The 23,088-nt window shown below is 37.0% G+C and overlaps 1 protein-coding gene across 3 annotated transcripts in view; it reads left to right on the forward strand.

Moving 5' to 3' along the window:
* Positions 1-23,088, forward strand: part of LOC149086418 (serine/threonine-protein kinase BRSK2-like) — a 77,394-nt gene that overhangs the window by 43,705 nt on the left and 10,601 nt on the right. For 2 of the 3 annotated variants that reach the window (XR_016195809.1, XM_089255526.1), the window contains exons 4-17: positions 240-380; positions 3,074-3,224; positions 4,760-4,828; positions 5,035-5,181; positions 7,062-7,096; positions 9,771-9,822; positions 10,357-10,469; positions 11,411-11,517; positions 14,230-14,320; positions 19,632-19,691; positions 19,982-20,208; positions 21,172-21,220; positions 21,353-21,476; positions 22,400-22,628. Coding sequence is in view for 2 of the 3 variants with exons in the window: in XM_089255526.1 (XP_089111652.1) it covers positions 240-380; positions 3,074-3,224; positions 4,760-4,828; positions 5,035-5,181; positions 7,062-7,096; positions 9,771-9,822; positions 10,357-10,469; positions 11,411-11,517; positions 14,230-14,320; positions 19,632-19,691; positions 19,982-20,208; positions 21,172-21,220; positions 21,353-21,476; positions 22,400-22,628 (1,595 nt within the window). In the remaining variant the exon portion in view is untranslated. The remainder of the gene's footprint in view (positions 1-239; positions 381-3,073; positions 3,225-4,759; positions 4,829-5,034; positions 5,182-7,061; positions 7,097-9,770; positions 9,823-10,356; positions 10,470-11,410; positions 11,518-14,229; positions 14,321-19,631; positions 19,692-19,981; positions 20,209-21,171; positions 21,221-21,352; positions 21,477-22,399; positions 22,629-23,088) is intronic. The other variant, XM_089255527.1, reaches the window with a different exon arrangement.

The following is a 23,088-nucleotide window of genomic DNA, read 5'->3' on the forward strand; positions in this document are numbered from 1 at the left end:
AAACACTGGACTGAACGGTGAAGGGTCTTTATGGTGAACGTCGACTGTATTGACAGCAAAATAATGTTTATTATAAACATGCAAATAATGCAGGTATTACAGTATCATTAATATAAAATTTACCACCTTTAATGACCTCACGTTCCAATAAGGTGCGTAAAAATATTAAAATTTTTCTTGGATAGAGACATGGAAATTCGATATAGAGAAGATTCTTTTTTAATTTATCCTCGTTTCAGGTATCTGATACTAGAACATGTGTCTGGTGGAGAACTTTTTGACTATTTAGTCAAGAAAGGTCGCCTGACCCCTAAAGAGGCCAGGAGGTTTTTCCGACAAATCATATCAGCCTTGGACTTTTGCCATAGTCATTCCATATGGTGAGTAATTACTTTCCTTGCCAACTGATTTAGCTTCATCATCGACGCAAGTGGCTGCCACACTCGACTTATTCCGTCCATAGTCTTTTTTTTTTTTGTAACCTCTCTTCGACACACCTATTGGAAGAGAAGCCTCATTTATATCTGTGCTCGAGGAGAGAAGAATGAGAGAAGCTTGAACAATGAATCAACACACACCATTGATCTAATATTTCATGAAGGCTTCAGTTGTAATGGGAAATTCCTATAGCTGAATCCAGGAAAATAATGCGGAAAATACAAGAGAAATCAATTCACTAATTTCATGAGTTATATTCGTGTATAATTTTGCTTAAAGTCGAATATTTTACGGTTATAAACACCTCAAGTTTATTAACATGTTGGACCCAGAGACCATGAGGTTAGGTTAGGGCCTCGTTTCTGAAGTCGGGAAACTAAACTCTAGCATTTCTTTTTTCTTGCACGGAACGCTTATAATACTACATAAGCAGGGAAATGGGCTTTTTCTGTGACAATCATCGGGACGTAACTGCTAGGGTGCTCAGTTTATGCCACTCTGTCTAGTATATGACGTAATTTTTCATAGCAATTAGAGCAAGTCTGTTCAGCTTTCAGGACAGCGCGGGCCACTTCATTGGTTTTAAAACGTTTCGAGGGCCACTTAAGTGATCTGGAAATGTGCCGCAAGCCATTGAAGTGATCTGAAAGTGTTCCGCGGGTCACTCAAGTGATACGCAAATGTGTCGCGAGCCACTCAAGTGAGCTCTAAAATGTGCCGCGGATCACTCAAGTGATCGGCAACTACACCACGGTAGCCAGTACAAAGCACGTTCTTGTAAGCTCAAAACATCTCTGGCTGGTGAAAAATGCTCTCTAGTGAAGGAACAAAAATCGAAATGTTTGTGATAAGATTTTAAACTACCCCACCATGAAGCTTGAGCAGTTTAGTCCGGTTTTCAAAAGATTTAGCATGTATGCTGCTACTTTTCTTTTAAACTGAGCAACTGCGGTCTATCGCCACGGACAATTTATATACCGAGTGAGCTGTGCCGGAATTGTGAATGTGCGTACCTAACAGTCTAACTGCGCATATAGTTTTGTGCCTGATTTTTCAGTGCTGCGATCTATATTTGAGAAGTGAAGTGTAATCATTGAATATTTGTATCGATGTAGGCCCGTTGCTCTCTCTGTGGCGAAACTTTTTAACAAGGAGATAGGCTTCGCCCTCGATGTTGGGAACTACAGAAAACGAGCTTCAGCCGACCCCCACTATGACGCCGCATGTATACTTTCTTTCAAACCGAGCACAAATCAGGTCTATCGCCATTTATGGGCAATTTACTACCTAGTGAGTTGTAAGTGCGTGCTCAGAGTGTGTGCGTATCTAATGATACGTCTGATTCTTTTTTCAGTGCTGCCATCTATATTTCTGAAGGGAAGTTTAATGATTGAATTACATTTGTAGGTTTGTTGCTGTCTGTAGCGAGACTTTTTAAAGGGGAGATCGGCTCGCATTCGAAGTTCGGAACCACAGAAAACCAACTTCAACCGACCACCACTGTAGCGACGGTGTGTTTCGAACCCGGGACCCCGTGATGCGAGTCCGTCACTATTACTAATCGGCTACCACAGCGGTTGACGGATGTATACTACTACTAAACCGTGCATGAACCTCGTAAACATTCCTCTGAGGAATATCGTATTGTCACATGCCGGAACGTGTTATGCGCGCGGGTAAATTTTTTTTTTTAGACCGGATCACATTGGCGCCTCGAAGTTTGGAGAAACCGCAGAAAATGAACTTCAGCCGATCACCACTGTGCTTCTAACGGGGTTCGAACAGCACCTCCTAGAGATAGAAGGCCTCCGCACTCTGCTTGTGACGTCAGTAAGTAGTTCATTTTCCCTCAGAATATTCAGGGAAAAAAATTCCCTGCTCGTGACAGTGTAATCGTTGTGAGGAAAAGAAATTATCGGGCTCAGAATTGGCGATTTCTATACCCCACATCCAATCGCTATGCGGTATTCTACGCCAAAATAAGAAGATACGAAATAAGATGCTGTATTTCAAAATGTGGCAAACTTTCTAGGTAGTCTGAATGACGTACGTTTATGGCAAACAGTGAGGAGGCCTTCTATCTCTAGGAGGTGCTGGTTCGAACCTGGATCCTTGTGATGAGAGTCCGCCACGATGCCCACACGACCGCACAGTAGCATAGCATATACACGCAACGATTTATATGAAGAGTCCCCCCCCCCCACTGTGTTTGAATGTTGAAAATAATTTTTTTTGCTCCAAATTTTATCCCCATAAACTAAAATTATAATCAAGTTATAATTATGAATAGACTATGTATAATTATCTATAATTCCCCTTGTGTTATTGGTTTTCATGAAAGTTTTCATAATTGAAGAACAGTATATTTTATAATAACTAATAACTAATCTTTTCTTCTCCATATCTATTACTCGAGAGGGTGATGACCTTTGTAACAATATCTATATTATTTCATTTTAATACATATTTGAAAATAATTTTTCTCGATTACCATTACAGCTCCTTAGGAAGGGGGGGGGATTGAATTAGAAATCATGCGAGTTAATTTCGTTAATTAAATGCTTCTGAATTACTTCCCCCGCAAACTTTCCTTCTCCCCTTTTAAATTATAATGTTTGTTTTTGTTTTTTCTCAGCCATAGAGATTTGAAACCGGAAAATCTTCTGCTGGATGAGAAGAACAATATTCGCATTGCAGACTTCGGGATGGCTTCCCTACAAATGGACGGATCGATGCTCGAAACATCGTGTGGATCTCCTCACTACGCGTGTCCAGAAGTTATCCGGGTACGTACTGCTCCGTCCAACACAAATGTGAATTGTGATTTTAAAGTACGGGGGGGGGGGGAGAATAATCTATAATCACTACTAAATTTCAGCTTCCCTTCCCTTCTGTCCTTTCAGTTATTACTGGGTGAACGAAGAGACCATGTTTTATTTTTGAAAATTGTTGGAAAATCAACCGATTGACGTGAAAAAAGCGTACCTATGTAATTTGCATTAAAATATTTATTATGGCGAAGAGCAGGGGTACACGACCTACGACTCGCTAAGGTTGTTCCGACAGAAAAATATACACAACACAGTAAATACCTAGGCTGATGATATTTCTTTCGCAAAAATACGGGATATCGCCAAAAAAGTTATCAAATCAAAAGTTCATTTGTTTTGGCGCAGCTTGACCTAATTGGTCCAATTGTGCCAATAAAATGAAAATAAAATCAAAGCAAAAGTTGCCGATTTCAAAAAAAAAATGTAGATGCCAGTCACAGCCAAAAAAAAATATCGAAGTCAAGTCATTGCCTACTTGCCTAGCTGCAGCCAAAGAAATTGTCAAAGGCTAGTAAAGTTGCCAACTATAGCTAAAATTGCTGAAAAATTGAATTGCCAATCGCAAAAAATGATGGGTATTGCAAATCAAAATGTAATTCGCTAAAAAAAGCGTTTGACAAATATGTGATATGAATATACATTCAACGCTCGTTATAACGACCCCGTGTTATAGTGACCATGTGACCATTATATTACAACGACCTGTTGGGCAAGACACAAATGCTTTCATATAAGAAATATCCTTTTCGTTTACCTTCCGATACTACTACCACCCGATATAACGTTTGTTTTCGACTTAACGATGGGGGTCGCTATAACGAGCATCGGGGACTGTAACGGTTGTGCACCCCATGGCGTAGAATTTTTTTTTTTTTAATAATAGAATGAAGTTCGAAATTTCCCTCACAGATGGCGCTGTATCACGAAAAATTCGACCATGTGCATAATGTTTATTACGGTTTATGATAGTAAAACTGCTACATTTCAATCTGAGCACCCTTTCTAGCTTAGGCTGCATCTAAACGGATGAAAAGACGCTCATATTTAAACGTGGTAGATTTATGACACGCAAAGCGTAATAAACATTAATTATTAGCACAAAATGAACTTTATATCATGAACATGAACATACTGAGCTCTATATGTAATCCTTGATATAATAAATTCTGGTTATGCCGGAGATGCCCGTGTCCTCTTGGTGGCCGAAGAGCTTATGTTGCTTCTTGCGACCGAGCACTGGATGTCTCGCTGTTTCTCCAGTTCTCAAAAAACGTGATCAAACCGGAACTTAAAAATGAATACTATGAATTCAGAATTTCTCTTTTTTTTTTCTCTTTCTCAAAGTTATATTTAGTTACTCATGAGCATCCCTGAAAAACTTCTTGCTTTTTATGGTTTGAGTAATTTTGCATCTCTTTCCGGTATCAATTTTCGTATAATGTAATGGATACGAATTCTTAATGTCAATCTTTTTTTTTTAATTTTGACAGGGCGAAAAATATGATGGCAGGCGAGCGGACGTATGGAGTTGTGGCGTAATCCTCTATGCTCTCCTTGTTGTGAGTTCTCCAACTTTTTTTTAACGTCTCAGTTTATATGCACTTCTATTTCCGAACAGATTGTGGGAAAAATTTAAGAATATGAAGGCCTCAAAAAGAATAAATGTTTCGTTTGCGATTCAAAGTTAACAACAATACTTAGCACATCATTATGATTTCAGATAATGTATGATTATGGAATATATGTTCCCTCGTGTTTGAATTAGGGTGCGCTTCCATTCGACGACGATAATCTCAGGCAGCTATTGGAGAAAGTGAAGAGAGGAGTATTTCACATTCCACACTTCGTTCCTCCCGAATGTCAGGATCTTCTTCGAGGAATGATCGAAGTGAATCCCGAGAAGCGGATGACGGTATGCTCTCCAAATTATCATTATTTATTGTCATTGAAGCTAGGAACACCAAAATATTTCGCCACTATCTTTCAAATATTGAAACAATTTTCTTGCCTTATTGCCAACTATAGATGTCACTTGTGTATCACTAATTTGAACTAATAGTCTCTACGGCAAGGGTTTTTAACCAGGGGTCCTTGTAAGATTTCAGGGAGTCCGTGAACTTATATGAAAAATAGAACGATTAACTTTTTGCATTGTTAATAGGCTATACTGAATTTTGTAAAGGGTCCTTGACCTTCATATTATTGGCACAAAGAGCCCATGGAACACAAAATGTTAAGAATCCCTACTCTACTGTATTTACAAATAAGGTGTATTAAGATGCGTTTCCCACATCAAATTTATTGGGTTTTTTTTATGTAACTGTATGCAGGGTACGCATAGGTGATCCGAATCAGATTGCTAACGGAGAGGGCTACAGCTGTGCAACTCTCATAAATGTATATAGGATTAGAGTGACTATACTAGATCACAACGCCTTCAGTGGTGAACTTTAATATTTTACCATTAAAAATTGAAAACGGAGAAAAATAGAGCTAACTTTTTTTCAATTACAAAGTTGTAGATCATCATTTAGTTCAACACAATGATAAATACACAATGCACGCATATATCATAAATAATCACCCGTAAACGTCACAATATATGCGTATCATTAGTGTCAACGTTTGAAAAGAAAAGAAATAGACATGAGAAGAAATACAATATATAAAAAGCGATAAAATTACGTGAATATCAACGCTTTATTGCATCAAATAACATAATTTTGGTTGTTCAAATTTTATCGAGTGTGTTCACCATCAAAGCTCACCATCAGCTCCCTTGAAAACAGCATTCGTTAATTTTTGACATTTTTAGGGAATACAGGTTTATCACATTCGTAAACACTGTACGTCGTTCTGTACGTTTTGTACTAACTAAAATATGTAACTTTATACTTGGAAAAATTTTGCTCTATCTTCCTTTACTTTCGAGTGGGGCTAACTTCCGAAATTTGCCACTAGGAGCGTTTGCTGCATTTTGTCGGGCTTATGGTCATTTTATAATACTGTCATGGAAGTTATATTCTGTAGTGCTCTCCGTCCGCAAGTTATTTCAGATTAAAGGAACCGCTGTATGCAAGATTTTATTTGCCCAATTGCTGTACTAGATTTGAATATGTATGCAAGTCATTTTCATATAAAAAATAAGCAATACTCGTTTCATTGTTTGACTAGAATCAGGAATAAAACTGAACTGAAGCAGAATAGACGGGAAAAGTTTTTGATTTATTTTTCCTGGACGTTGCCCAAAGATGTATGAAGAAATGGATCTGCTGGGAAAAATCATTGTTTTTTTTTTGTTTTTGTTATTCTGTGTCCAAAGTCGTGACATTTTCATTGAAAAGTGAAGAAAAACCGGAAACATTGTTCTAATTCTTCCTGACGGGATACCACTTCTTTTCTGGATTTGCAAGGTTGTTTTTCTTTGGTTGAAAATCATTAATTATTTTTCCAAAGTTTCTGAAGACAGAAGCTTACAAGAAAAATCTTAGTTCTATATTTTGAAAGCTTTATTTTCTAACAAAACACATTATATCAAGAAAAAAATTTTATGTAAATGTGAAATGTTCCAATGGTACCTTAGAGAAAAGGTCTCTGAAAATCCAAAATGAACTGTAATTCCATGGCTGTACTCAGGCAAATGCAGCCGCAAAATTTTTGGATGGAAATTCACGAAGAAACAACGAATTTATATCATTCATTATGTTGTTATATTTTATGTTGAAGGAACCATTAAAAAAAATGGTTTACCATGAAAATTAATGATGAAATTTTTCATTGTGCTTAATGTAGCTGGCAGAGGTTACAAGGCATCCATGGGTTATTGCGTAAGTATATTTCAATATACTCACTTACTATACTTACTATTTAATAAAGGCTGTTTCATAACGTGCCAGAGTCGGTACATACAATGAATGAATGTCAGTAGGTCGGTACATATAGACATCACATGCGTGACGTCATTGCTCAAACAGAACCGAGTACTCCCACTTTGCTACCGTGTTAATTACGATAGTTTGAAATCGCTGTATTGCTCATTTCACTGAATTATTTCCCAAAATTATTTTTCCGATTATTCACATCAATATTTGCATACTTATAATACGGCTTGCTTCGTTTAAACCATTTAAACATTTAAAAAAAAGAAATTTTTCATTTGCTTATGAATTAACTTCCACTGAGAATATTTTTCTCGGATCCATTTTAGTTGAATCAATTACGTTAGTTAACTTCTATTGGGTTGACTGTGTGAAAGCCTATCCATCTCCTCAACTTATTCATAATATTTGATTATGTTATTGTTTTCATTTGAATTAGGTGTAGCTTTTAGAAGCCTTGGACTTCGTTATTACCAATACAACTGCAACTTAACAAAAACATGGAGAAGCAAATACGTATAAAAAAAATCCTGGTATAAAAAATGTTTGAAGTTATTATTATTTTCAATGCTAATATCTAAAGATATTATTACTCATCAACTATTTCTTGAATTTATTTTTTTTTAATTTATTTATTTTATAATCTATAAGCTAAGAAACAGAAATAGTTAAAATAGTAAAAGATTATGAAAATGTGCCACACGTGCATACCTGTGACACTAAAACACAGGGCTGTAACTAGGCTGGGACAACCGGGGCATTGCCCCAGGGCCCCGAGCTGAATGGGAGCCTTACAAATAATGCAAATATTTTGGATATTTTTTTTTCTTTTTAAGGGGCCTTCAAAGAAAATGTCTGCCCCGGAGCACCAAGAAGGCACGCTACAGCCCTGCTAAAACAACACCATGAACAAGAGATCACTCAATTAGAAACAGTAAAATAAGCAACTAAAATGTAAAAAAGATCAGCACGTTTCCTGTGCTGAGGTCGTCTGCTAAAAAAGTGCTTGAGCAGTGACGTCACGCAGTAGCTCCAAGAGGTAAAGAGTTGACATATGGCAGAACTACAAGCATTACACAGAAACAAACTTCGCGTTAGGTTCACAACACATACACGCACATTCCAACACTTAACAATTCTATAAGAGGAATGTGGATGAGGTGCACATGAGTGGTTTAGTAGTAGTAGTAGTAGCTCCGAGACCACGCCCACCGAGGCAAGGTGGAAAGCGTGACTTAAACAGCCCTTACTATATAGTCCTCATACGTACTACCAGACCACGCATGCATCTCGAAACCGTTCTGAGAAATTTCTGCATCGTGCACACCTGAAAGTGTACATTCATGTGTCCCTGAAGTATTTATTTGTGTGCGTGCGTGTGTGTGGTGGCCAACTTCTTTCTGTTCGCGGGCCAACATAATGGTCAGCCATAGCGTCGCGGGCCGCATCAGTGGTGCAAATTCGGTGTATAAGCCACTCCATTATTAATTAGTTAGTTATTAAATTAATTTCGTCACTAGAAATAAGAAGTTTGTAAGCAGTTTGCTAATCAAGAAATCTGCTGTTGGAACCCGATAGTTCAAGTAATGATCACACATTTAATTTTTTCACGGTACTTTTACTTTGTCGCGGGCCGCACAAAATCATTTCACGGTCCAGCTGTTGGCCACCCCTGATATAAATGTAAAAGTGATGAATCCGGTAAAAAATATTAATAATCACAGACCATTTTGGTAAGTTTGATCATTTTCGTTCGTATACCGTGAACTCATCACATTTACCGGTGATCATGTATGATCCTCAGCTCGTACTGGTAAATGTGGTAATTCGTCAATAATTGCTTAAATTTGACATACATTATGAACAAACTTGAATCTAGATTCATGTATTCAATCGGTAAAGCAATTATATCTACTGTAAGAGTAGATAATTCATTGGCTTGATATATATATATATAATCTCAGAAGGAACCGAAAAAAGAAAATAAAAGGGAAAACTGGGAAATTTTCCAACTCATTTCGAGGCACAATAAGTGCCATCTTCGGAAGATAAACATGACCATTATCACACCGATTGGGCATCCCACTTAGGTTGATTACCAAATCTGAACTCTCAGTTGCTCAGCTGAAAAATACGTCCGTCCAAGTCAAACATCTTGGTCAGAATGAAACCGAGTGCCTATATGTAAGTGTAAAGCAATGTTCCGATTGGTTGCTTGTGAAATTCAGATATTTGATTTGTCTATTTTCGAACTTTCTTAAAATTCTCTCTCGTAATGAACTTAAGCCACTGCACTGTGATCGGTGGCATTAATTTGGACTTGAATGGACGTATTTCTCCACTGAGCGAATATTTGGTAACCAACCCAACTGAGATCCCCGGTCAGCATGCGGATGGTAATGTTTACCCTCCGAAAACGGCACTCTCTGTGTGTCGAAACGTTAGGAATTTCTCCATTTTTCCTTTTATTTGCCACCTACGAAAATAATGTTGGTTTATTTTCACATGTTTACATATGTGAAGAAAGCCAACATTACAAGACTGGTGATGACTCGTGTTTTTATATGACAATATGCATAAAAATTATGTATAAACATTTCTTACTTGTTTCTCTCCCTAATAGCGGAAGCAAGTCTGAACTAGAACTCGAGTTGCCTATGAAAGAAGCAGTTCAGGTAAAATTTCTTGTATTAAAAATGTACACGAATACACTAATAATTATCCTGTTGAAGTTTTTAAACTATTACAGTACTTGGAAAAATTACTAAAAAGTATATATAAGTAACAAAACCTTTATATCACTAAATTTAGATCGTATATACAGGGTGTTCTGTTAATGGACCGACAAACTCAGAGGGTTGTTAGTAGGCATCAAGAGGAATAAAAATTGCTATGGAACATGGTGTCGCAAACCACGTTGAGAGGGTGAAAATCGTGAAAAACGCATGCAGGCTCTGAGTCCAGAGGAGACAAGGTGGATGTCAGTTGCTCGCTGAATGCGTTCGTGGGTTCACTCACCATATCTGACATAAGCAGCGTCAATTTGCTTGCTTTGCAATTGTTTTGCATCATTGCAATTTTTGTTCTTCTTGATGTCTACTAACAACCCCCTGAGTTTGTCGGTCCATTAACAGAACACCCTGTATGTATATATATATCTTATGTACTCAATATTTATTAAAAGTTTTCTTCTTCTCTCCAAAAAACAGACTCATATCATACCTACCGTCGATGACCTGGATCCGGATGTTTTAACCAGCATGACCTCTTTGGGGTGTTTTAAAGACAAAGAAAAATTAGTACAAGAACTGCTTTCCACGACGTAAGTTGCGTGCATATAAGTGCCCACATGCACCAAATAATTCCATCAGAATAACATTTGCATAGTTCTTTAGCGTAATACAACATAATAATTATATTTAATCGAAGATCTTATTCTTTGAAATTGGAAGAAAAATAATAATCGAAGATTTTGTTGTTCAAACTTGAAAAAATGTAATCCTAGATTTAGATACAGTGAAACCTTAATATAAACGATACTCTGCAGACAAAGAAACAAGAAAAAATTATAGTTGTAGAGACGTTATCGTTGTACCAAGAGGTAGCATCAGACGCCACCAAATTTATGCTGTTGTTAGCATCGCGTCTGTGAATCGCCGTTGTTAGTACCACCATAAAATTCATTTATAAGTGTTTATTCGCAGAAAAGAAATTCTATATTGATGAATGAAATTCAGTTCATGAATGAAATTCAGTTGATTGTTTCACTCTATAATGTGGTTTACCGCACGGCACTTTTGTGTACTATACAGAAAGTAGCTTCACGGAAACTTCATCAACACTTTCGGAGGGTATAGATGGCGCAAAATACCGATGTTATAAGACACCCTCGAAAGAGCAAAAACTGGTGAGAAATTTAAAATATATTGAAGGTGATTTTTGAAAAATATCGTTGTAGCAGTTTCAAAACCTCAAAAAAAAAAATTTCGCTATAGAGGGATTTAATCATAGTAAATGATATCGTTATATCCGGAGGAGTTTAACATTAGACTATAGGCTATTCCAAATACGATTCGAAAAAATATCGTTCTATTGAGATTTATCGTTGTAGTGAGGTAACGTTTAATTTTTACTATTTCTATCCCATGGCGCAATATAGTAGCGATTTAGTTTGCATTTCCATCCCTGATAATCTTATTGAAATTTTTAAAATCGTACATTATATCTACTAAATGTATTGTACCGTAATTTATCTCCGTCCAGGCATAATACAGAGAAAGTGATCTATTTTTTACTGCTCGATCGCAAACGGAGAAAGCCTTCTTACGAAGACGAGACAGAAGTCATAATTCGGAATCGATCAGAATCAGGTAAGTGCGTGAGTGTGTAAAGTGACTATGTAATATTTTACATTAGCATTCTATTTTCTTCTATTACGCTAGCATTGGCTTGTGTGTGTGTTGTGTGTGAAGTGATAGAACAATGTCTTAGAGTCAAAGTAATACATAATTGGATACTATAATGTGTATAAAATTACCTATATAATTCGAATCTTATATTTCCTTCCTCGTTAAGTTCAAATAAATTTCCACGAAATTTTACGCATGGGGTAGGTAATAGTTTTTACAAATTTCTTTTAAGTAAATATTACATATTGAAAATTACTGCATTATCCTCAATATCAGGGCTCAGAAATGGTTTTGTCCTATTCGAGATTAAACTGATAACAACTTCAATTATCCTACACCAGTAAAAACAATTATCAATTATATTTCGGATTTTTAGTTTCGGAGTTTCTCGAAAACTGAGCGAAAAGAATCATAAAATTGAACACCTTGTTTTATATACGCTTGAATTATGAATTACAATAAATTTATTTCACGTGAATGTACAGTGATTCTCTCTCTCCCCCTTCGAGTAACAAATGTCTCGATTTGCAAGTAATCCACGCTATGACCAAAAAATATTCGCGGAAGAATAGTACGAGAGATTAATTTGAGAGCCGGTCTTGACGGCATAAAATAGTAAGTTCAACTGACACATGAAATCTTGGGTGCTTTCAGCAAGTTGAAGCTGATGTGAAATGTACAATGTACTTGTATTTGTCTTGTAATCAAAATTCACTTTTATTCCGAGTAGAATGTGAAACATACAGTATCATGCCCGGGGCCCGGTTTTCACAAGTTTTGTCCCTTGGAAAAGATTAATTTTTGGGTCCACTTTGCATTTTTTAAAGAATTTTCATAAAAGAGTACTGTTGTAAAATAAATACTGTACAAAAAATAGCCTTTGAAATATGCTCTCTATGTCATTTGCTTATTTTACAATCCGGTCAACTTTACAAAAATCATTCAAGAACTCAGCAAGATGCAGGACGCTGAATAATTTTCTGGCCCTGAGCATGTGCTCTGTTTCCCCAGAGAAGGACACTAGCCACGTCAGTTGATTTTTTTTTAAACACGATTTAATATTTTAGGAATGAGGTTTGAACTTAGAACGTTCCCAAAAGTTTAGTAACTTATGGGAACGAATCAAATTCGTAATTCCAGGAACTATATATCAAAGCCTCCTAGATACTACTAGGAGACTATCTAGAAGGCTTTGGTACTACAGTACATGGTCTATACATGGCGCATAATAATACATTTGTTTGGTTATTTCTGACCTCTTATAACAAATTTCACTACTTAGTGAAATCATACGTGATAAGAGCGAATTAAAAAATGCAAACTGAGGTACAGTTTATTTCTTAAGCATTTTAAATTGATTATTGAAGTATTGTCTGAAGCTTTCATGGCCGGTGTTCAATGAGTTACAAGCGGTTCGTTTTCCGGGCTATTAGGCCACGGTCTAAGACAGTGTTTCCTAAAGTGGACAATATCGCCTCCTAGGATTGGATGGAAATTTCCAGGGGGTGGTAAAAGCTTTGGATTTAGTATAAGATCCTAAGGGTTGGCCTAGAGTTGGTAGGGCGATGAGAGAAGGAATATTTTTTGAAGGGGGCGACGGAACAAAAAGTTTGGGAAACTCGCTTGTCTCAGAAACCTACGTGATTTTAACCTCAGAAAATCCTGGCCACGGATGTGGGCGAAACATCAGAAATAAAATGTCATAGCATGGCCTAATAGCCAAGAAACCCCTTGTAACTTATTATTGAAGTGTTTCCATCACGAACCAGCGCTGGACGTAGAAACTAAAAATAAAACATAGGGTCTCTCAAAAAGTTGACTTAGCAAAGGTGGCGACGGGGGAAAAAAACATTTCCTGAGAAGGGGGTGATGAGACAAATAAGTTTAGAAGACACAAGGCTATTGCAACATCCCACTACCTAAACACGACCTTCTTCTTTAGGTGGTGCTGTGGCTGGCTATATTGCCCCTACAAAAAAAAATTATTCTAAAAGACGAAATTCGCATCTTTCTTCATTTTTTGCTATTATTAGAAAAATTATCTGTAAATCACTTTTATTAAATTTAGATAACTTTAGGCGTCTGGGAGTATTAAATTTTCTTTTTTTCATTTTGAATGTTTGGAAATGACCATTTGTGTTGATTTTTATACGATACATAATTTTGTACCGTAATGGGTATTTTTTAATTCGCTCTATCATAAGTATCTATGTCTTGAGATTACTGTATAAAAATGGTGTAGCGTTCTTCTTTTTCTTCCCTCGTAATATATCCGGCATGATTAGTTTTCCCAATTTTTATCTCTCTACGAAAACCTTTTGTTTTCCTTTTCTTTTCCTTCTTCCTTACTTTTCAATGTGAATTTGTAGAACATGACTTCGATCGTCAGTTACGACCTCTATTGTGTTTATCTCATTGATTTATTTGGTATTTGCTAAATAACGCATTTATTGAAAGAGAGGTCAATTTTTTCCCCCTTTTCTATCTATATACTTTCTTTCACACACTTTCTCTCTCTTTCTTTCTCTCTGACCTTCTTCCTTTCTACCTTGTCTGTATATCCCGGCATATTGTGTTGTGTTCAATTGTATTCAATTGTGGATGATGATGATGATGATGAAGCCATGTGGACTTTGGGTCAGTTTTTTACTAACAAGTTATCATTGAAAACAGCTTTCTCTTCCTCTCTCGCTTGTCCCGTACCAGTGGATCCTCCGCGGAAAAGGGTGGACACCTGTCAGGTCAATGGACGGAGTGGGCCTCGGTAAAGTATACCTTTAATTATTTCTTTTTCGCTTTTAAAAATAAATTTTACTGAATTCATCGGCGATAGAATCAAATGAGCTCAGCTCGACTTGACCTTTGGTGAAGTACAACAGGGGTGCACAACCCTCCAACCGCGATAGGTGGTGTTTGAATAGAAAAGTGTCAGTTCACAAAAGCCTAGGCTGTCCAATTAAGTAAAATTACCAGTTACAGCCGGGAAAAAAATGACTAAGACAAGTAAAGTTGCCATCTATCGCTAAAATTGCTGAAAAATTACCGATAGGCGGGAAATATAGACTCCTGTGAGTCGGGATGGATAAACATGTAATTCATCAAAAAAACGTAAACGTAGGTGCTTACTATCCATGCTAGGTTGGCGTCGCCAGTCTGTTAACACGAGACAACGGCTAACTACGAGAAATATGTTTGACAAATATGTGAGGTGAATATATCTATAAGGCTATAATATTAATTAAAACAGAGTCATAATTACCGTAGTGTGTGTATAATTTATAAGTCATGAAAATAATCTCAATTCTTGATATAAGTTCATGTAAGCCTCGTTGAAAATAAGGGAGGAAACGGAACATATTATAAAAAAAATTGGGATGGCCAAAACTCAGGTCGAATGGCCATTCTTTATATACAAGCCTCCGCCAGCAATTTTACTGCCCGGAGAATTCACCGAATGGAAAACTCATCGACAAACAATTCACAGACAACTGTTCAACATGGGTGAATGAATGAGGCAGTGAGTAACTGAATGAACGATCAAGTGAGCGAAAGAGTGAACGAGTGAGTGAGTGTATGAGTGAGTGAATGAATGAGTGAACAAGTGAACGAGTGCGTGAGCAAATGATTCACTGAGTGAAAAAAAATGAGTCTCCGAGTGTGCTAATGAGTCAGTGAGTGAGGAAAGGAGTAAATAAGTGAGCGAATGAGCTAGTAAGTCAGTGAGTGAACAAATGAGTTAGTGAATCACTCATTAAATCACTCACTCACTAGGTCACTCACTTACTCTCTAGGTCACTCACTTACTCTCTAGGTCACTCACTTACTGACCAGGTCACTCACAATGTCACTCATTATGTCACTCGCTTGATCACTCTCTCAGTAGTAGGTCACTCACTTGATCTCTAGGTGGCTCGTTTATTATATAGGTCACTCATTTACTCACTCGTCATTCTGTCACACACACCCAATAACCAGGTTGTTCACTTACTGACTAGGTCGGTCACTCTGTCACACACTCAATCACCAGGTCACGCATTTACTCACTAGCAGTCATTCTGTCACTGCCTCACTCACTTACTCTATCACTAGGCTGTTCGCTAGGTCACCCACTTTATCACTATGTTGCTCACTAGGTCACTTACTCTATCTGTAGGCCGCTCACTCTGCCACTCGTTCACTCAATAGTTTGCTCACTCACAAACACTAACCACTCTGTCACTCACTTACTAACTACTGCATCATTTACTGACTCACTCACTCACTCACTCACTCACTCACTCACTCGGTCATTCCTCGCTCACTTACTGGCTCACTGACTCGTGTCGAATTGTTGTCGGTAAATAATATTAGTCGGTGAATTTTCCGTAAACCGCAAATAAGCACCTATCCGGAAGAGTCAAGCAAATGAAACAGAAACAAAAAAAATTGTACATTTTTCGTCGATCGTTACTATAGGAGCTTGATGAAAGAAGAAATTTATATCTGATGATATATATTTTCACATTCAACGGTCGAACTTACCTTAATGTACGACAATTTTCGTTATTGCTAGGTAAAAAATAAGAAAAATCAAAATATGTTAAACATTTTGAGTCACTAAATGAAAAAGAACTATTACGTACTATTCGATAACTTCATCAATATTCGAAATAACATTCAGCTGGCTGATGCATTTAAAACTAACTCAGCCAGACATATCACATTTAAAGGCAAACGAAGTTCATTTCAGATAAAACTGTTGAATCAGTCAGTCAATGTCATTAATGGACCCCCATTGACTTTTTATTCTCCGTTCGAGATACAATACAGAAATATAAATATATATTTTTCTATCTCCCCTTTTCAACGACATATGTTTATGGCATTTATTTTCATAACCGATAGGAAACCCCATTTCGGTTTCTTTTTTCTTTGTTAGTATGCTAATAAAAATGTGCAACGATATGTAGAGGGTGTTTGAGGAAGTACTCCTTAACTTTGAAATGATACTTGGAAACAGTAGTAGAAAGATTAGACAAGTAGTTTTCATTTAATGGACAAACCTGGAATTTCATTTACGCCGGTTTGAGGAATTGGTAACAACTTCAGCTAATAGATGGCACTACAATCTCGGTGTAATGTCTTTTAAACAATGGGTGATATTCAGTGGCGGATTACCGCACAGGCGCATGAGGCGCGCGCGTGGGGCCTCGGCAGAGCGGGGGGGCCTCCAAATAGTTGTGTGCTTCATCGTACATATGAATTTACATGCTCATCAACAAATCTCTTGAACTAAGTACAGTATCTGCTCTCCCTTTTTTTTTTTTATGTATACTGTACGTATAATGGTTATGGAAGAAAAACGGGAACTGAAAGAAAAGAACAATTTACAAGACGCAGTTCTCAAGGGCCAGTTCTTCCCCGACAAAGAAAGAAGAGACATTGTAAAGCGATCATTCAGGGAGGGTCATTTTCAAACAGTATTTCCCTAAGGGCACAAGCAGGAGGGGGGGTGAGAACAGCAGGTCCTAAATTTAAATGAAAATTGGAGTGAAGGCATAAAGAGATGTCTCATTCCACAGTATTAAATGCTTTTATGGGCGCCGATAATACGACAGCTTTGGTGTAAGCTTTTGTATACAGTATAATGGATGGCAAGATGGCTATCGGCAAGCAGAGACATCCACAGGAAGAGACACTCGTACTAATTAAAATGAATGTAGTAGAGCTCTTATTGTGATTTTGTCTCCCACTTGTTTGAATGAAATACTATAAGCTGGTTCAAACAACATATACATTTGCAATCTATGACTGGAATCATACGACCATATGACAAAAAAAAAGTGGGGTTTGAAATGAATGCTGAATGACATGCATTCTGAATCACGTGATTTTTCTGTTTCTCTTTTAACACTCCCTCCCCGGCTGAAAAAAATCAAGGGGGTTTCTTTTCCTTCTTTCTAAAAAAAAGAGCTACATTTTTGGATTGATCAAGGAGGCTTGGGTAGACAACATCTTTGTGTCAGACCGAAAAGTGTTTATTGTTAATGTAATTGTAATGTGTGTTATTGTAATGAAAAAAAATTTCATGCCGATCCTCAAGATTTCCTTTAGGATTTAGATTGCAGAATCTCCAAAAATAACGGTAAGCAAAACTAAAAATATATAAATTATCTGATAAATTTTTATTTGAGCATTTCAATTCAACTACAGTAGTCTCTCGAGAATTCGGTCGTGCTCTAATCCAGCACGTCCAGTAGTCCAGGATATTTAGGTGGTGTGGTGTCACTTTTCTCCTGATGCCCTAACCCCTTAACACGTTCTAATATTTCTTAATTGCTGATCAAGTCCTGACTATGTCTTTGCACGAAATTTCATATATTATTTCAATGGGTTTCTTCAAAGTTAATCCAGCAATTTCGGTAAAATCTGGCACACCGTGGTCTAATACGTACCGGATTAGCGAGAGTCTACTGCAGTGGTCTTCAACCTTTGAGGCATAGCAGGCCATATTGAAACATTTTATAAAGTACGCGGGCCACAATGTTATACTGTGGCATTTTTCGTTATTAAACGAAACGGGGGGGGGCATAATATAGAAGATTTTTATTCACTCTGAATACAAATAATACAAAGGCAAAGGCCACAACAGGCAGAGTGCCCAACGAGGTGGCTGAAAGAAAAAATAATAATAATTCATATAATAATCGTAAAAATAAAATAGAATAAACAAATAAAAAATAATAATTTCTAAAAAAAATTTTTTAAATAATTTCTTTCATTGACAATAATTTTAATTCATTATGAAATAATTTCTTTCATTAAATTTTATTCATTCTGACCTAATTTCTTCCATTAAAAATATAATTCTTATATTTACTCTGATATAATTTCTTCCCTCTATTCCCTCTATTGAAGAAATGTTTTTCTATTAAATATTATCAGTATCTTTATATCAAATCAAATATATTATATTTGAGATATTATCAAATCTTTATTAATCAGTAATATTAAATTACTAAAACTATGACGGATCTCCATTTTTGCCGTGTGGCTGAAGGCACCAGGGCGGACATCTTAGATTACTAAAAATATGATGTAGAATTTTACTGTGATTTTTTTTTTTTTTTTTAATGGGAGTGTGATTATTTTTCATCTAGTACCAGAGAATATCATTATATTTCCTTATCTTATTTTTGTGTTTATGGTTTTGGTGATGCAAAAATAAAAAAAAAGTTATGATTTTCATAATACTGTTCATTTTAGTGAACCATCTCGTTCTTATTAGGGCCAAAAGGGTGCAGTGGTGGATAAACGCAAATTTGTGGGTGGGGGCGGTGGTTGTGACAATGTGTTCAATTTTTCAGGACGGTTCTGATTTTTTTTGGAAAAATTTTCCCCATTTTTTAAGCAAATTTATTTTCTTGGTTTGTTATTCAGTCAAAAACGTAGAAAATATTTTTTTTTTCCATTTAATTTTTCTGCTCTGGGGGGGGGGGGGTGACAGCCCCTACCTTTAATCCGCCCCTGATAGGGGGGGCCTCCAGATCAGGTTGCGCCTGGGGCCTCCCAAAATCATGATCCGCCACTGGTGATATTGTCCTCCTTTGCAAACGGATGAAAGCACAAAATGATGGATTAGAAATGGCTCCCTCGCTCAGCAATGACATGACAAAAGTAAAGAGTGGATTCTAAAGCCACTTTTCTGCAGTGTCTCTCTATGCAATGGATGCGTATGCCAAACAAATGGACTGTTCAAGTGTGATACGGTGTTTGAGGACTTCCGCTACAAACAACGACCTTCAAATGGCCCCAAAGAAAGAATTCGTAAAATGAAATGACTACGGCACCATCTATAAGTTAAAATTTCAAATAATTTCTAAAACCGGTGCATTTACAATTTCAGGTGCTGCCCATCAAACGTACCACTCATTTTATCTTTCTGTCGCTGTTTCCAAGTTAGGTCATTTCAAAGTTAGAGAGTCCTTTCTGAAACATCCCGTGATATAAAATTTTGATATAAAATTTTGATATAAAATGTTTTAATGTATGCATGGTAGTTGCTATTTTTTCTTTCTGCTTCTGTGTATTCATAGATACAGCTTCGATATGTTAAGTGACGGATCACCGCTTACACCAAGGAGATACGCATACGGGTGAGTGTTCGTTTATGTTTCAGTGCCAAAAAAGCGAACTGATTCGACTTCCCTCAAAATGTAGTTTCAACATTTTTTACCACAAAAACTTCTTACGGAATTTTCCTTAAAATTTGAAGAGGATTTTTAAAAATTTCAACTCTGCAATGGATTAACATTTTAGATTCTGAAGCAAAAACATTATTTTTAATTAATTTAACATTTTGTTGATGGCATCCGTAAAATTGGGAATTTTCCATTAGTTTTGTGAAAACTAGTATTTTTTCTGAATGCAAAATAATTTTGCGCAGGAGAAGTAGCAGGAGAAGCAGCATGACGAGTAGCTTACACGGTACGAGCCCCAGCGTGTCTCCACTGACGTCTCCGAAACCAACTCATCGCAGTGCACCGGAGGAAAGTCCTCTCAGTACACCGCCGGGCTCACCGAGCATGAACCAACCTTATTGGAAATCTAGGCTGAGCACGATAAAGAGTAGTTTCTTGGGCAGCCCGAGGTTCCACAGGAGAAAACTACAAAGTAAAGCAACTTTCGTTCATTTCCTTATAAAAAAAAATGTGTATATATATACATATATATAGTCGCCTTCCCCTGTATTCACTGGGGTTTTTTTTTCCTTTATTAGAATTTTTTTTTTTTTTTGCAACACATAAATCGTCACATTCATGTGTTCTGTTTACAAAATTTGAGTTATGCATGTTAAGGAGTTTAGGATGGCTCGCTAATGGCATTACTGTCATCACTAGAGCGGTCGCAGCTCCCAAGAGAGAAACAGTTACCTCGGATTGGATTCATCTTTGGCCACAATGTGCGCTAAAGGACACAACCATTGCTACAGAGCCAACTGAAGAGACTATAAAAGACATTGTCACGTAAGCCAAACAGGTGGGTGGAGAAGGATTCAATGATATGGGTATAGAGGAAGTCAAACAGCTAATTAATAGCAATTCTGAGGTATTGAACGAGGAGGAATTAATGCAGTTGACTGCTCCTGAAACTGAAGAGGTACCAGATGAAGAAGATCAAGATAAAGAAGTAGAAGACAAGTTCACCATGAGTAACATAGCGGAAGGGCTTCGCACGTTCAAATCAGCAATAGATTGTTTTCATGATATAGATCCCTCTATGGTACGCTCTTCACATGTAGAAAAATTGGTAGATGAAGCCTTGCCATCATATTCCAACATACTTTATGACATGAACAAGAAACGGCGAACAGAAATCACAATGCTCTTTCGGAAAACCTCGCCAACAATCACTGTTCAATAAACGAGATATTCAAGAAAAAACTATGGTTTGGTTATTCGCGGATTTCCCGTATTCGAGCCCCCCCCCCCTCCTGAAACGTAACCCCCGCGAATACGCGGGGGGCGACTGTATATATATCTGTAATTTTGTTTTATTCTTTATTTCGTCCGTACTAAAGTAGAAAAACAAAAGAGTGAACTATGTATTCTTATTTTCGCTTTTTCTTTTCCTCAGCACCCTCGGCTTCTGATGAAGTGAGTTTGACACCTGATTCATCGCCGGAGTAAGTATGAAAGTTACTTGAAATAAACCATCTTCAGAGAATCGAAATACCTTGAATCTATATTGTTTTCATAAATATTCGCTATATATTTCTCGCGTCTCCATTCCATATTTTTTTGTTTTCATTGGACAGATTAACGAAGAGATCGTGGTTCGGTGGGCTGATGACGAACGAGAGGGACGAATCCCACGTCATCCTGGTCAAAGATCGACCTCTCAGTTCTGTAAAAGCTGACCTCATACATGCCTTTCTTTCGGTAATACTTTATAAGTTGTCTCTTATGTCTTTTTCTGAAAATGTGGTCTTTCGAAATCACACTGATGACATAACTTTTACGTAAAGAAATAATGTAGGGTTGATAAAATTAAAGTCTTTTTAACTGATCTTCAAAAAATATGCTAATTTCATAACCATAATTATTTGGCAACGTGCTACAGTAGGTAATTCGATTCGTGAAAGTTCCAAGTTCTGGATAGTCAGAGGTGCTGGGTTTTTGGAAGTTACTTCTCTGAAAAATCGAACTTAGCTTCTGACGGGATTGAATACGTCAGTTTATTCTCAAGAATCGTCAACCCACTGCAGGGGGACAGTTTTACTTTCGTTGGGTGCATTGCGCATAACTGACCATTACAAAACTCTACGTCACAACATTTTAAAACGTTACAATTCCCGAAATATTCGTCCAATCCTAAAACGGACAACACTTTTCTCTGTTAGCTTTTCACAAGGAATCGCGTGTGTAATTATTGGGCAATCAATAGTATCCTCCCCCTGTGTAGATCCAAAAAAAAAAAAAAAAAAAACACGTAATGACAATTATATTTCACGAAATGGGACTGAGGGGCTCCATCCTGGTGGCACAGGAATAGATAATTTTAGATAATAATAGATAAACTTAATTTTTTAGTTTATAAATACTGTATATTTTATACAATAAACCATAAAATACCATACCATAAAATCAATATGGGGCCCCTCCCTGAAAAGCTGTATTCTGTTATTTTTTTAATAATCCGAGATTTATTAAAATTTCGGTCAATTAAAAATTCGACTCAGAACCAAAACATCGAACGTATTAATCCCTAACAACTCAAAATATGTATCTTGTGAATGTACTTAATCATATACATACATTATTTGGACCATTCTTTATGCGATGTTTCGTTTTGTCTTCCGTAGATCGCTGATCTTTGCCATAGCGTGATCTCACCAATGTCTTTCCGAGTTGAATATAAAAGAGCCGGTGGACCCACAATGTTCCAGAGGAATGTCCGCTTCCACGTGGACATCACTTTGGTTAGTGCGGGCACTCACGACGGTCCGCTTTCGGCTCCCCTTGACCGCAGGGGAAGTGGAATCAGCAGTGATAAGCCAGCCGTGTACTGTATCAGCTTCACGCTCATATCAGGTACGAAAGAAGACAATTTCTCATATTTTATTATGGATATTTCCCACACTTTTACTAATGGCGAAATTCTTTCTCATAAGATAAAAAAAACATGTGTTATAACGAATCCCTTCTTTCCAATAAAAAGAAACTTACTATACTCGGGGGGGGGGGGGGGGAGAAATTGTTTTTCCAAAAAAAAGAGAAACTATAGGCACTATGGGTGAGGAAACATTTACGTAACTCACATTAGGCCAATGGATCGCGCTAAGGCGCCTGGAAAAGGTATACCTGGAAGCTCTGGATTAGGTTCTTCAACCTTTTTTGTACTTGGGACCGGTGAATTTGAGTGAACAATTTCATAGATCGGCATAAATGGGAGAAATATTTTACGAACCTGTGAAAAAGAATCATAAGAGGAAAATTTCTTAACCTTCGAACCTATTACATTTCATATCCATACCTTATTACTATACACGCC

This window comes from Pholcus phalangioides, unplaced genomic scaffold (genome assembly GCF_987345545.1).
Source record: "Pholcus phalangioides strain wild (caught in Gottingen) unplaced genomic scaffold, Ppha-v1.0 ptg000004l_1, whole genome shotgun sequence".
In the NCBI taxonomy this organism is placed as follows: domain Eukaryota; kingdom Metazoa; phylum Arthropoda; class Arachnida; order Araneae; family Pholcidae; genus Pholcus; species Pholcus phalangioides.